This window comes from Capsicum annuum, chromosome 2 (assembly GCF_002878395.1).
Source record: "Capsicum annuum cultivar UCD-10X-F1 chromosome 2, UCD10Xv1.1, whole genome shotgun sequence".
Taxonomy (NCBI): Eukaryota; Viridiplantae; Streptophyta; class Magnoliopsida; order Solanales; family Solanaceae; genus Capsicum; species Capsicum annuum.
The window spans coordinates 91,966,594-91,983,266 of NC_061112.1; the positions used below are offsets into that span (position 1 = coordinate 91,966,594).

A 16,673-nucleotide genomic window follows, 5' to 3' on the forward strand; every position below is an offset into this window, starting at 1 on the left:
GCTCACAAATTTGCCATCTTTCTTTGGTACGGGAACAACATTGGATAACCACATGGGATAACGAGCCACTCGAATTACTTTGACTTTAAGTTGTTTTATGATTTCCTCTTTGATTTTAATACTTACATCAGTTTTAAACTTCCTCAACTTCTGTTTGACAGGAGTGAACGCAGGATCAGTTGGCAATTTGTGAGCCACTAATTTAGTGCTTAAACCAGGGATATCATCATAAGACCATGCAAAAACATCCTTATAATCAATTAATGCTTGAATCATTCCATCTTTTAGCTGTGGCAAAGCATGTACACTGATTTTAGTTTCCCTAACATCTTCTTGATCCCCTAGATTTATTAGCTCAGTCTCATTTAAATTTGAATTTGGTTTGTCTTCAAACTGCTCCAACTCTTTGCTTATTTCTTCTAGTGCTTCTTCTTTATCATATTCCCCATCCTGGTTCATTACATCTTGATTAGTTTGGATTTTAAGGTCAGGATAAAAATTCTGCATGTATGTCATGTCATTAGAATCAGTATAAAGAGAACTGTATATAAAAAAAAGAAAAACAAAAAATATATTAGACACGAATCAAAAAGGGACATTGCATTTCATTAAATAAAAGATAGAAGGGTTTAAGCATAGATGCCAACACAACATAAACAAACTAAAATCCGAATTACAACCCTAAAATAACTCAGATAAACAGAAAGAAAAACAAAATAAACTACCAAAACTCCCTCCTGACGGGGAGAAGAGTGACTTCCCAATTATTGAGTCGGACGGCTAGACCTATGAATTGCATATCTGCCATACTGGTGCCTTCTCCTGCTTCGACCATATCAACTTCAATAAAAAAGTTCTGGCAGTTATCAACTAATTCAACTTTAAATTCCACATGCTTCGTGACACCGGTCTTAACAAATGATTCACTGAGTAGTGGCATTGGGCAAGGGAGTGACCATGTTTCCTTTTTCCTTCCCCTGGCTTTCTTTAAATCTTCAGCCGTAGGCTCAAATCCCAGACCAAACATGCCCACATTCTCACTCGAACATATGGGACAAACTATACCGTGCAGACACGCTCCCAAACCCTTTCCTGGCTCAAATCCGTATTTCCAAAGTTCACTTACCACCATGATAGAAGCGGAAGACAAGTGCGGTCCCTGTATAACCTGCCATTCAAGGATACGATTCACTAGCACTGTATCAAAAATTTGATAGACGAATGTCTCCTCTACATTGTTTGCTTGAATAAGAGACAAGGGAGAATCTTCGCCGGCGGACAAATCTCCTTCACCGTAAATAACCACTTCTTGCCTGTCATGCTCAAACTTAATCATTTGGTGCACTGTAGATGCAAACACCTTGGCCTTGTGGATCCACGACCTTCCCAATAATAAATTGTAAGAGGAGTCTATATTCAATACTTGAAACTCTATGGCGAACTCAACAGGCCCTATGGTCAACATTAGTTCTATTTCGCCAATGGAGTTTGATTTTGCACCATCGAAAGCCCTGACATATACATTGTTGGTCCTGATCCTGTCAGCACCAATATTCAACTTTTCCAAAGTAAAAATAGGGCAAATATTTTTACCTGAACCTCCATCAATCATAACATGAGTGACGTAGAAATATTCACACTTCATTGTAATGTAAAGGCCCCGGTTATGCCCTGTACCTTCAGCAGGCAATTCATCGTCAGAAAAGCTGATCCGATTGACCTCAAAGATTTTTTCGACCATTTTCTCCAGCTGATTTATTGTAATATCCCTAGGAACATATGCTTCATTTAATACCTTCAGTAAAATATCACGATGCTCCTTGGAGTGCACCAACAATGATAAGAGGGAAATTTGAGCAGGGATTTTCTTCAACTGGTCTATTATTGAATACTCTGGCAATTTTATCTTTTTCAAAAATTCTTCGGCTTCTTCTTCGGTGATAGGTTTTTTGATAGATGACGGTCCACTCACCATTGGCTTGGACTTTCTTAAACTTTCAGGCACAAAGCATCTTCCTGACCTAGTCAAACCCCTTACCTCATCTACATCTTCCACTACTTCTTTCCCATGATAGGTCATCACAGTACGCCCATAATTTCAGGGAGCCCTTTTTATATCAACTATCGAAGGTTGGGTCACCGATTTGAGGACAATAAGCGCTGCCAGTTCTCCTTTCACCGTTAAGATGGGTTGACTCAGAGCTCCTACCACTGTCAACTTAGGTTTATCCTGACTTAAATCAACATACCTTCTGGCGCCTTGTACTGTGATCAGGGGTTTCTTTGTGCTTTCTTGGGCTTTATCTTCTCTCACTCCTTCTTGGCTCAATGACATTTCTTTCAAAGACTCTACTACATTCACCGATCTCTCCTCAATGGTCTGTACCTTGACAATAGGCTTATAACACCTTAAAGACTCTTTCCCATTATATATCAATTATAACATATTGGTTTCAGCATGGGTTGGAAGCGGATTCTGGTTAATGTTGGACCCTCTGGGGCCTGGACCAGCATCTGATTTGTGTTAATTAAATCTTGGACAGCTCTCTTTAAATGCCAGCATTTCTCGATATCATAGCCTGGCATGTCATAGCAGTACATACACCTTAAAGAATAATCGAAATTCCTCGGCGGTGGGTTTGAAAGCCTACCTTGAATTGGAATTAAGACCTTCAACTTTCTCAACCTATCAAACAGGTTAGCATATGACTCCCCAAGAGGTGTGAATTGATTTTTGACCACCTTCTCTTTCTTATACTCGGGCCTAGGTTGAAAACTGGGTCTGGAGGAGTTTTGGTAATTTGGTGGAGTGAATGGACGATTTTGTAGAGCTTACGCGCATCACTGCGGGTAAGAAGGGGTTTGGGCATATGGCTGCGCGCTATATACTGGGTACGAGGGTGGTGGAATGGAATATAAAGGATTTTGTGGAGGGTAGTAATGGTGGGAAGGAATATATGGAGGTTGGGCGTAGACTTGGGCTTGGGATTGGGGATAGGGGCGAGGTGGTCTTTTGGGATAGGAATGGGTTCCAGCTACGACAGTTGCCACATCCTCTTTCTTCTTTTTACCTTCGAATGCGCCAAATCCACCTTGAATCGCTTGTGTGGTGGCTTTTAATTCCTCTATCATCTCCCCCATTTTGAGGACTTCAATAAAAGACTTTCCCATTGCCGGAAATAAATATTGAAAATAGGTCTCATCCTATGCCTGAATGAAAACCTCTACCAACTTACTTTCTTTCATTGGAGGCTTTACCCTGGTGGCCTGTTCATGCCACCTTATCGCGTATTTCCTAAAACCTTTAGTGCTTTTCTTCTTCATGTTGACCAAGGATTTTTCATCCGGAATTAGGTCAATGTTATACTGAAAATATTGAACAAACTCAAAAGCTAAGTCATCCCAGTTGTTCCACTTGTCGATATCTTGATCGATAAACCATTCTGAAGCCAGATCAGAAAGACTCTCGCCAAAAAAGGCCATAAGTAGCTCTTCCCTTCCTCCTCCAGCCCTCAACTGGGTGTAATAACGTCTCAAGTGTGCCACGGGATCACCGTGCCCTGCATAATTCTCAAACTTGGGCATTTTAAAATCGAGGTGAAGGTTGATGTCTGGGAACATGCAAAGATCTTTATAAGAAACACTTCTATAATCTCCGATTCCCTGCAAATTCCTCATAGCCTGTTCTAAACTTTTCAACTTTCGTGCTATGATTTCCTGTTCCTCTGTTGTGATAGGTTTCTCCGTATCAAATGGAAATGCAGGTGGCTGAGTGTACCCATACGATTCGTTCATTCTCAAAGTAGGCTTCGAGGCATAATACTGACTATCTGGAACCTTCAATACTGGCTCACTGGTAGACCTAGGAAGCCCCATTGTGGGATGCACAACATATATGGGAGCTTCAGGTGGTGGCGGAGCCACGAATATCGGTGTGATCGGTGGTGCCAGCTGAGCAGCAGGTCTTGATTGGGGAGCTGCCAAGGGCACACCAGAACTGCCAGGACAATAATATCGCGGAGTGAATCCTGGCGCGTGCTCAAATGAATCAGTAAGAGCAGAGAATTGCGCCTGAGAGAGCGGTGGGCAATTAGAGATATTCCCAAGACCTTCAGGGAGCGGAGGAGGAGGCATTTCGCTGGCCCAAGCCCGATGCAAATCTATCAATTGTTGCCTGTGCCTTACTACCTCATCATTGTGTTCTGAACTTTCTTCCCTGTGATCCTGATCCGGGTCAATGAGCGAATTTTCAATCTCCCTGCTAGCCATGGCGAGCTTTGCTTTGGATCTAGTAAAGTATGAGTGACTAGCCAGGGTGCTGCAAACCTACCACTGTTATCTGAAAGAACATGCTCATCAAAGATGACATCCGTTAGGATTAGGGCACACAACAAGCATGGGAATCACATTAGTAAAATTGTCCTAAATTCATGTTCATTTCTACCAACTTTTGAGGGTAGCGTGGTCATTTTAACATTATCCCGATTTTTATCTACACTTATTATTATTATTATTTATTATTTTTTTCTTTCCCTCTCTTTTTTTTTCTTTTTTTTTCGTATCAATCTCTGTTCTTTTCCTTTCTTGTCTCATCATCCTTTCTTTCTTTTCTTCTCTCGCTATCTACCTTCATTTTATCATTCTTTATGGCTTTTGCTTTTCTTTTCTTTTTTTTTAAAAAAAAATGAAAAACAACGAAAAAAATGATTAGATCAAACCCAAAAGCGGGTTGCCTACGTATCATGTTGTACATGAATCAGATCTTGCATATTTCCGACAGCATATGTATAAACATCACATAATTGAAGGTTTTTTTTTCCATGAAAACGAAAACAAACAAAAAAAAGAAAGACATAACCTCATAACATTTTGATGAAAGAAAGAAAAAAAACATGCAACGAATTTAGGACTGCTTTAAAAACTAAACAACAAATACAAAATAACATTCTAGACCCCCTAAGATGACATACGTGAAATTACTGATAAAGACCCTAATACCAAAAACAACTTGACTCCAACTTAAAGCAGACACCACCCTACAATGACAGAAACATAAAAGACTCAAACTGAATAAAGGTAAGAAATGCTCTTTCAGACTGGTGCTCTGCGTGATGACCCTGGCTGAGATGGACCTGCCTGTGAAGTTCTCTTTCTCCCATTCAAACTTTGTAGCATATCCTGTAAAGACACCCTGATATTAGGGAAGAAGCTTCGGGCCCGTATTCCTGCCTCATGAGGAGTGCACTTGGGAAGATTATTCTGACACCTTTCTACCGTCTTGAACAAATTTGCTAACTGAACTCTCAGTGTCTCCACTTTGGACCCCGCACTTTCATCCTGATGGTCGTCAACTATGCATTCTTCCTGTATTCTCCCTCTAAGCTGCGCTGGTAAGGGTTAACTGATACCCCGAGGGATGGATTAAAGCCAGACCCCATATCCCTGAGTATACCTCGAATTATCCAAACTTTATTTGAGAGTGTCCACACCTAGCTTTGTTACATGCTTCCAGAACTGCTCGTATTTGCTTTCACCTAAGGCTTGGTCCTTGAAGTACTCAACATCCTTTAGAAGATCCACTACTGGTGGCACATCCTGCGGCCTACCCAACTGGCGCATTACCCTAGAAGGACTGTATGGTCTAGTGCAATTAAGCCCTAACATAACTAGAAGGAGCTGCATTTAACAACCAAACAAGATTATCTTTGGTCGAAGCCACAGACAAGTCCACAAAATATTATCCTCGGTTCTTGACTCAAGAAGTTCAATCCAAGCGTCGACTCCCACGGGTAGCGAGAATTTATCCAAACGCAAGCTGAGGTCCATGGTTTTTACTCGATTGGGAATACAACGATCAACCACGTCTGATCTAACTAAAGAAGGCGCATGCAAATGCTCCATCATCCATAACTGCAATATCAGGTTACTGCCCTAAAAAAATCTCACTCCCCCTTTACTTCGGTTAAAACCTTATATATTTCTGTTAAGACCATGGGTATGAGAGTGAACCTGCCCTTTTGATTAATGCCCTTGTTATTTTGATCCTTATGAAATAGAGCCATCACCACAGATTGCAAATGTGTATTAATACGTCTTTCTTCTAGCGGAAACACTAAAGTACCAACAAAGCGAGGGTGAAGACTTCAAGAAGCTTTCTCTCCCACTTCTCCTTAGTCATATGAAATTCATCCCAAAAGCAATCAAAACCTTCCGAGGGCCCGAATCTAGTGAACAAAAAATCTAAGGAAACCCACGAATCACTTAAACAAGCCAAACGCATACCCTTACTTTTTAAACCACAAGACTGAAAAAATCTGATGCCAGTATGATTTCATGCTCGGATCATATCCTTCTCGATATAGGGTAAATGCAACAAACCGAATATTTCTGCCAAAGTAGGAGTCATTTCACATTCCCCAAACCTGAACACCAAACTACTTAGATCCCAAAAGGTCAACAAAGCCTCTATTAAATATGGACGAGGGGTAACATGCAGAAGTTCCGTAAGATCACCTAATATTTTAATCAGTTTTTGCTGATCAACATAGTTAAACATTTCTCACCACTTGATTAAATTTTTGGGCACCTTGACAACCATCAGGACTCTAGACTTGGTGGACAAATTCATCCTGTAATAACACATAAGACACTATCTCAAAAATTCGACAGGAGTAGAAGATTCCCAACCCTTGAGATTTTTGACGCAAACATATGTCGATGGGACAGACCACTTCATGACTCCAATTTGCCGAACAGAAGTACTGAGCAAAATCAATCTACTTGGCTAACAACTCTAGATTATGGGGCGAGAGACCTAGGCTAATAATAAGACAAAGGCCACCACAAAGATTACCGGACCCACTGAGGGTTGCCTACGAATCCCAACCCAAGGGAAGGGAATCAGGTATGCATAGTTCATCCAGATTGGACAATTAACGATTAACTAATAAATTGACCCTAACTTAAGAGACACAACCAAAAATAAACGAATAAAATCTTTTTGGATTTTCAACTAGACACTTCAACTAAGACTGACACCACCAATTATGAAGAAAAATCTTTTTGGTATTTTTTCTTTTAACAAATAAGTAGAAAAGACAAACAAAACCCTCGTTTTTTTTTTAAACTTACGGTACTTTGAGAAGACAAATGCAAAGCATAAAAAAAAATCTTCTTGAGTTTTTTGATCGTGAAGAACAAAAGCCATAAAAAGCTCTAAAATAAACTATGACACTCCTTTTGATTCATTCTTTTCGACTCACTTTTTTTCTGTATTTTTTTTCTCTTCTTCTTTTTTTCTTTTTCGTTTTTGCCTGCGCACCTTACTCTAATTTTTTTTTCTTTTTTTAAATCAATCAGTCAAATGACCACGTTACCCTTAAAGATGCAACAGTTAGCACGTAGGGATGCCTTAGAGGTGATTCTTCTACAAAGGGCCATGTGGGTCCCGCTAGGTCTCAGTATGATGCACATAAGCATGACCTAAAGGTTGACCTATGTTGTGGTTCACTAACAAGGTTGTTCGGCGGAGCGTATGGTCGATAGTGGCTGCTTTGCTTTCCACCAACTCCATAACACCGACGGCTCCCCCCCTAAAATAAGGGTGACTCAACTAGAGGTCGTGTACAACACGTGTACTATAGGCTTGTTGCAGAAAGAAGGCCTAGGGTAGACACATGATGCCAGATATAAAAGCGGTAACACATAGGATAAATACTGTAGACAAAGAGCACGAAAACGCACAACAGTGATAACAATAACGCAAACAATAATCATAAACAATATTTATACACCCATAATACCAAGCAAAGCTGATACAACTCCAAAAATAAGCTCGAATTCAGAAATGGTCCCCAGCAGAGTCGCCAGAGCTGTCACACCCCTTTTTTCGTACTACAAAAGATTAATTTCATGGTTCAAAAGGTTTTTAATTATTAAAGTGACAAAAGATAAAAATTCATTTCAAAAAGAACTTTTTATATTCAAAACTCAGAGTCGCCACTTGGCATAAATCGGGTGTGCCAAGTCACCCATGGATATCCTTTGCAAAATGGTTTTTACTCTTTAATACTGGTTTGCGAACAGAGATTCCGGCTAAGGAATTCTGTTGACCGAGGGGAAGGTGTTAGGCACCTCTCAATCTCGTGGTTTGACCACGGTCACTTGGCAGAGAGTATCGGCTAAATTGACATTACAAATGCATAAACCACACAAAGCACGCAAAAACAATCACTCAAGCAAACAAAAATAAAATAATCCAAAATATAATGTCTAGTCCAATTATTACAACCCGAAATAAAAAAGGTACTGAAAGTAAACCTACGCTAACCTACACTAATCCTAAACTACGCTCCAATGCTTGATCCACTGTCCCGAGCCTTCATCACGAACATCCTCCGAGTACAAAATACACGGAGCATTCTCTGGTCAATAAACACAAGTACCTCGGGGAATTCCCCGACCGAATAGTACATTTAATCCAAATGCGATAAACTAGCAAACATTCAACCAATATTCCATTTTTCAAACATTCAATGAAAACAATTATTCATAAGAAATTTGCCTACCCAAACTTATATTCGCCTATTCATTTCAACGTAGCATGATAATATCGCGTTTCATATCAATAGTAAATCAAAATTAAACCGAATCTATTCTTTTTGTCAATTTTTAATTCTCACCCCCCAAATCCTTTTTTAACACAAAATTTCAACAATCCAAAATCACCATTTCAACAATCCACAACCATTTATTCAACGCAATGAAGCAGAACAAATCAATATCACTCAATATTTAATCGTATTTCACACCAATCAAACATATATGACAAGATGAAGAAGAGATAGAATTGGACCTTCCGATGACAAACTTTCGTTGATAGTAATATTTAAGAAAACCCAGATTTGGAACCCCGAATAGGATAACCTCAACTGCGACGAATCCCAGACTTGGTATTTGAGAAATTGAAACCCGAATTACTCATAATAACCCAATTGGGATGAACAGACATCAACTTCCAAATCAATACGAGCAATCGAAGAGTCCAAAATAGAAAACGTGATAAAATCCAAACTCTAACCAAATTTTGTAAGACACGATTCTAACGGGTCAATTCGACGAGAAAGCAGTTACTGATTCTTTTTCTTTCAGAATTTGGAGACTATTTTGATCGAACACGAACTAAAACAAACCAGTTTCGGCAAAAAAAGTTCACCGAACAACAGTAAAAAATGATAAAAAATTCAGCGCCAGTCAGATTTTCGCTTAATCTCTATCTCGCCTCTCTGTTTTCCCCAATATCCTTCAATTTCAATCTCCCTTCACTCTCTCTCGATCTCCCTTCATTTTTCTCCGCTCTTCGGTCGATTTTAACTCACCATTATCTTTCTCTGTCTCTCTCCGATCTCACGTGTTCGGTGTACATAGAAGAGTTTTAGAGGTGGTTTGCAGTTGATGTTGTTGATGTATTGCTGGTGGTGGTTAGGCGGTGTAAGTATGGTTGTACAAATCAGGCCATAAAAATGGTGGTGGAGGTGTGTAGGTCGTGAGTATGAGAATGGAAGAGTGTGTGTTTTTGTGTGTATGTATGTGTTTTTTCCTTTGGAAACTTCTTTGTGGGTATCAATTGAGAGTGGTGAGTGTATATGGGTGTATGGCGGTGAGGTCGAAGGAATTGTGGTGAAAAAAATAGAGTCTCCGTGCTGTGTGTGGTAGCCAGTGGAGAGTATTTTTTTTGGTGAAGATGATGATGATTTTTTTTCTTTTTCTCCTTTTTTTTGGATCTCGTCCCCCCTCTAAAAAATGGAAAAGATGAAGTCTCTATATGCTCTTTTCTTTGTGTCAAAGAAATATAGGGGAGGGGTAGTTACGTGGGGTAGAGGTAGGAGGGGTAGGGGTTAGGATGTGTTGTCAATTTTTAGTTGGGTGGGTTGTTAGAATATTAGGATAAGACAAGGTTTGTTATTTTTTGTATTTTGTGAGGGTATAATAACATGGATGAGGGTACACAGTAGGATAAGGTAAAATTGGGTAAGTTAATCTTTCGAAGGGACAAAATTACGTGTCTACAAATATGCATGGGATGTTCTTAAAAAATCCAAGATGGAGAAGTGTAAGCCTGTATCAACTCCACTAGTTCATAATGAAAAGATCTCAAAGTCTGAAAGAGGTGATAGGGCTGATCCAACAGTTTACAGATGTTTAATTGGTAGTTTTCTATATTTGACAGCAACAAGACCTGATCTCATGTTCGCGGCAAGTTTTTTTGTCAAGGTTTATGCATTCTTCAAGTCAAGTTCATCTTTATATTGCTAAACGAACTTTGAGGTATATCAAGAGAACTGTTGATTATAGTATTTAGTTTAAAAGGGAAGAACAAGGGCAATTGATGGGTTATTCAGACAGTGATTAGGCAGGAAGTGTTGATGATATGAAAAACACTTCTGGATATACTTTTACACTTGGTTCAGACATGTTCTCATGGAATTCAAAGAAGCAAGAAGTGGTAGCTTAATCATCTACAGAAGCAGAATACATTGCTGCGGCTGGTGCAACTAATCAGGCTCTGTGGCTACGAAAAGTTCTACATGATCTAGAGCAAAATCAAATTGAAGCTACTGTCATTAAGGTTGACAACAAGTTAGCAATTTTTATGGCCAAAAATCCAGTGCAACATGGTTGTAGCAAGCATATAAATGTGAAGTTTCACGCTATCAGGCAAGCAGAGAAGGATGGTAAAGTTAATCTTGTTCATTGTAGCTCCGATCAACAGATTGCAAAAATTTTGACCAAGGCTCTTCCTAAGGAAAAATTTGAAGTTCTAAGGGCTATGTCGGGAGTATCCAATAAAAATCTCAAGGAGGAGTGTTAGAATATGAGATTTTTCTTTTAAATATTATGTTTAGTATTTCTTTTTAAAAAATAAATGGTAGTTGTTATAAAACAAGAAAAAATAAAGAAGAGTAGAAAGAGTAATTCTTGTTTCTTCAAGGGGATTAAAGATCATCTTGATTGTAAAAATAATGAATAAAACCCCTCTATTTATAGGGGAAATTTACTCCTAGTCTGAGTAAAAGACGGATGCTTCAAATCCTAATAGATATCAATGTAGATCTTGATAGACATTTACTATAATGTAAATATATTTATAACACTCCCCCTTGAATGTCTAATTGGTAGATAATGTGCCTCGTTAAAACCTTACTAGAAAAAACTCAGTAGGAAAAAAAATCTAGTGAAGGAAAAATAGTACACATCTCTAATAATACACATTTCGGCTTCCTCATTAAAAACCTTACAAAGAAAATCCAGTGGGATAAAATCTCGTAAGAAAAAAAGAGTACAACGCGTATTAACTCCCCCTAATGAGAACATCCTTGACCTTTGCATCTCGATCTTGTGCAACATCTTCTTGAAAGTTGTAATTGGAGAAGATTTGGTGAATAAATCAGTCACATTGTCAGTTGAACGAATCTATTGTACGTTAATATCATCATTCTATTGTACGTTAATATCATCATTCTTTTGTAGCTCATGTATGTAGAAAACCTTTGGCAAAATGTGCTTTGTTCTATCTCCATATATGAATCCACCCTTAAGATATGCTATGTATGCTGAATTATCTCTGTATAACATTGTGGGTAGATTGTCATATTTCACACCATATTTTTCTCGAATGAGATGTATCATCGACCTCAACCATACATATTCTCAGCTTGCTTCATGAATAGCTATTATCTCAGCATTATTCGATGAAGTGGCTACGATAGACTGTTTTGTATATCTCCAAGATATGGCAGTACCACCACATTTGAACACATAGCCTATTTGAGACCGAGCTTTATGTGGGTCAGATAAGTACCCAACATCAGCATGGCCAATAAGATCAGGACTGCAATCTTTAGAATACAACGAGCTCATGTGTTTTATCTCATTTTGATGTCTCATAGTGGGATCATAAATATACCTTGCTAACAAATTGACTGAAAAGGCTATAGGCCTTGTAGTATTTGCAAGGTACATGAGTGCATCAATTGCACTAAGATATGTGTCAAAGATATTGATGATATATCATTTTGTATCGGTTCACAATGCGACATAACATTTGAGATCTCATCACTTTATTATTTTCAGGTACATGAACCTCTCATAAGGTTTCATGAAGTGGTATGCCGTAGGCTCTTCAAAAGCTCATTACCTTCTTATTATGATTATTTGCTCCTTATTTTTCAAGAACTATTTCATTTGGAACCGATCAGTCTACCACGCTTCACGCATGCATAAACTTTGTCATTTAGGAACACAAAATAAGAGCACTTGCGCTTAATATGAGATTCTTTCAGCATTTAACTTGAATTATCTTTTGGATGAGGATATTGTGATAATTTCCTAACATATTTCATAGCGCTTATAATCTCCCCCTTATGTTAGGAAAACTAACATACATTCTCTAATTCTTTGAGGAATCCATCGTTGTGCATTATGGTATATTCATTAATCGTATACCGCACATCAAAATTATTAGATGGAATAATTGGTTCCCGACCTTGAACCAATTGAGAGGAAAGAAATAATCATAATTATGGTCTAATGCATACAAAGGTTATTGCAATATATCATATTTCAGACCAATACATTAAGTTTTGTTCTCATTAATAATGGTTTAGATATTTATCTAAGACATTCAATGCTAAACCATCATCATCAAGATGAATTATCTTGATTACCCAATTTGAAAATTATGCTCAATTTATATTGAACAAGTAACCTTATGAATGCCAAACGTAGGTTGACCATGAATGTACATGTGATCATTTTATTGATGCATCTTTTCAACATATCACATGATAGGTGAACGGGCCGTTGTTCACCTTTTAGAATTTTCAGATTTGAAGGGATCCAATCCCAATATTAGTTGGTCTAACCAACTTATCATGAGAACAACCGACATAAACAATTCTTGAAGAATCTTCTAATTCTTCAATACATGCACATCTTTGAGATGTCACAATCGTTCATATCAATTTATGAACTTTTATTCTAGTAAACTCCAAGTTTACCATGAAATGTACTTTTTCTTTAATAAATTTCAGATTTACTATTACATGAATAAATTTCAAATTCACTACTTCAGAAGTAGATTTTAAAATTATTCAACCTCTTTCGGAGGTGAGTTGTGATGAAGTACACGTTTGCATTAATAAGTTTCTCATTCCCCAGTAATGGAATATAATCGTGCCTTAAGTCTATCAAATTATGATAGCTTATAACCTCTTTCAAGATTTTACTACTTCAGAAGCAAATCAAGCATACATATAATGTAGAGAATTTTTCTCTAGCATATCTTATAATCATATAAGCGTGTGAAAATATCATCACTTTTGATGATCATTATCATATTATCCCTCCACGCGTATATTTGTGCATTTAATCACTTGTCTTCTTTCAGACATATTATGCACTGCTACCACATACACCTCAAGAATGAAGTAAGTTGTCAGATTTCAGACTTATCATATATTGCTACCACATTCACTTCATAGAATGGAGCATATTCAATTGGTCGAATTTCATGACTTTTCATCCAATACCCATTATTTTGCCTTAGCCATCATAATATATCAATACGGTGCATTGAGATTCAAACTCAACGTCTTATCCATATAAAGGCGTCTTAGGCATAAATCGATGGGACTTGAACCCAACATGTTATCATCTCTTTTGATAATATTGTTCTTGAGAAATAAATTCAAAATATAAATGGTTCTAAATCAATTATTTTTACTCAAATCCAATAATAATTATATTATTAGTAGCAAAAGACAGATAACATAAGAAATTACAAACCTTGAAATTACCTTTAGATTTATAATCTAACCTTATTTGGCAGAATTCCGTGTTGATAATCTAAATTAGTTAGTGACTCGAAAACTTGTGTAACCACGTATGAACAAATCTCAATTGGTAAGAGACTTCATGCTGATAACGTGTTATAAAATAAGAAAAAATAAAGAAGAAGAGTAGAGAGAGTAATTCTTGTTTCTTCAAGGGGATGAAAGATCATCTTGATTGTAAATACAATGAACAAAATCCCTCTATTTACTCCTAGTCTGAGTAAAAGATGGATGCTTCAAATCCTAATAGATATTAAAGTAGATCTTGATAGACATTCACTATAATGTAAATACATTTATAACAGTCCTTATTTTGTGAAGTGTGTTTTGTAAGACTTATGAAGTGTATCTCGTAAGACTCATGTAGCTATAAGTGTAGTCTTTTATAAGATGTTGACTATGTATGTACGTATGAATAAAAAGCTACTGCTGAACTTTATCTTCTCCTTCTCTTAAGCTTCAAATTCTAACAGGCCTTTCTAAAGTTTCATAGAAGGGAGATGTAAGGTAAAACAACTGAATGCCTTAATGACTTGGCATGATCTGAAATGCGTTGGGAGCACTGTCAAAGAATAAAAAAAGATGAGATTAGTATGATGTTGACTTAGTTTGGACAGCGAATCCGCGTGATTACTTTTCCCAACTGATCGAAAGCCAGTTCAGTACCTTAGACCTGACTGTCAGGGCTGTACTCATGGGCTTTCGATAGGTGAAAAGCAATCAAATAAAAGTTCTTTTACCCATCGTCGCCCTACTAAGACACTTTAGAAGGGTGAACCTGCATTAAATTACTACTTTTATCAGGTTGACAATTAATTCCTTCATTTCAAAATAAGTGAATTGTTGGGGTATTTAATGGTGTTTCAAAATAAATCAATCATTGAATTTTTTTCCAAATTTACCCTTATAAATTTGACAATCAATTAATTTTTGAAAATATATTACAAGGTCAGTTTTTTTTTAGGAGTAAAAATGGAAAGTTGTGTTAAATTTATGTGTTTTTCCCTTAATCCGTGTGCCAAAATCCAACAATTTATTTATTATAAAACGGAGGGAGTACTTCCTTTGTTCATTTTTACGTGTCCGCTATATTAAAAATAGATGTCCACTTTTATTTGTTCAAGAGATAATTTATTATCTTATACCTATTTTAACCTTATAATTCAATGCTATTCATTTTCAGTGTGTGGATGACTTATAATAAATAGTGGATATAATAATATTACCATTTTATTTGTTGCTTCTTAAGGGGTGTGACAGTTAAACATGAACAAGTAAATAAGGATGAAAGGAATAAGTCGTATTAGGGATATAAGCATACCATTGGTGCATAATACTTAAACTTTGTATCTACAAGTGACAATGTTAACCTATAATGCAGGAACTCCAGCAATAAAAGATCGTATGTTTCAGTTTGAACCAACTATGCCTATCATGAACTCCTCAGATTTAGTTTGGACAAGCATGGGGAATTTGACAATGCAGAAACTCATTTTTGACATGATGGTTCACAACAACAAAGCTATGAAATCAGCAGATTGGCTGATTTGCAACTCAACATATGATCTTGAACCAGGAGCCTTCAAACTAGCACCAGAGATTGTGCCTATAGGTCCCCTTTTGTTTAGCAATTATCTCGAACTGAGCACGTTGCCTCCAGAAGCAGAACCCAGTATTTCTTCTAAAGAATCTCCTAATTCACAGGCCGGATCCTTCTTGCCCGAGGACTTTACTTGCCTAAACTGGCTTGATCAACAACCATTATGCTCAGTTGTGTATGTTGCCTTTGGGAGCACCACAATATTCAATGAAGCTCAATTTCAAGAATTATCTCTGGGGCTTGAACTATCAAACAAACCGTTCTTATGGGTTGTAAGAACTAATGCTACAAATGCTAAAATTAATATTTTCTTGAAAAGTTTTGTGGACAGAATAGGGAGGCAAAAAGGGAAAATAGTGAGTTGGGCACCCCAACAAAAGGTTTTAAGTCATCCTAGTGTAGGTTGTTTTGTTAGCCATTGTGGTTGGAATTCCACAATAGAAGCAATAAGCAATGGAGTTCCAATCTTGTGTTGGCCTTATTTTGCTGACCAGTTTATGAACAAGAGTTACATTTGTGATATATGGAAGGTTGGATTAGGACTACAGAAAGTGGATAATGAGATCATTAGTTGTGGAGAAATTAAGGATAAAATGGAGCACTTGCTAGGAAATGATGCATTCAAGAAAAGAGCTTTGAAACTCAAGGAAATGACTATGAACTCAGTGAAAGAAGGTGGTAGGTCTCGCCAGAATTTGATAAATTTCTTTGAATGGATTAAATCATCATAAAGAAATTGAAGAAAGATTCAATGTTTCTGCTTAATTGTGTGGTGTGGTTTTTATTATGTTTTACCAAGTGTATTCTGTTTTTGTAATTTGTTTCTCATTGGGGCAACAAAAAAGGCTACAATGACTTTCAGCGGATTGAAATGATTTTTCAATATCTTATAATTTTTTGAGCATTGGAGGCTTTAAATAATAGTCATCTTACAATTAAAAAAAATCAGCATTATTTGAAATTCAAACTATAGTAAAATATCTTTAAATTAATACTGTTGAGACTATGAAATATTATTATTTTATAGAGATATTATTTAATTGGTACATTAATATTTATAATATTAATTTAAAGAGTCTTTCAAAATTTAAGGTAGAGGGGTGATTTTGAATATCTTACTAATTTGTGAACTTGTAAAAACAACATTCATGAACTTGAGGTCATGATTAATGATTTTGATT

The 16,673-nt window shown here is 37.0% G+C and overlaps 1 protein-coding gene across 1 annotated transcript in view; it reads left to right on the plus strand.

Moving 5' to 3' along the window:
• The window catches only part of LOC107858751 (UDP-glycosyltransferase 83A1), a 36,141-nt gene extending 19,759 nt beyond the window's left edge, over nt 1–16,382 (plus strand). The window contains exon 2 of the mRNA XM_016703523.2: nt 15,274–16,382. Within this exon, the coding sequence (XP_016559009.2) occupies nt 15,274–16,223 (950 nt within the window). The 3' untranslated portion in view covers nt 16,224–16,382. The remainder of the gene's footprint in view (nt 1–15,273) is intronic.
• Nucleotides 16,383–16,673: the final 291 nt, after the last annotated feature.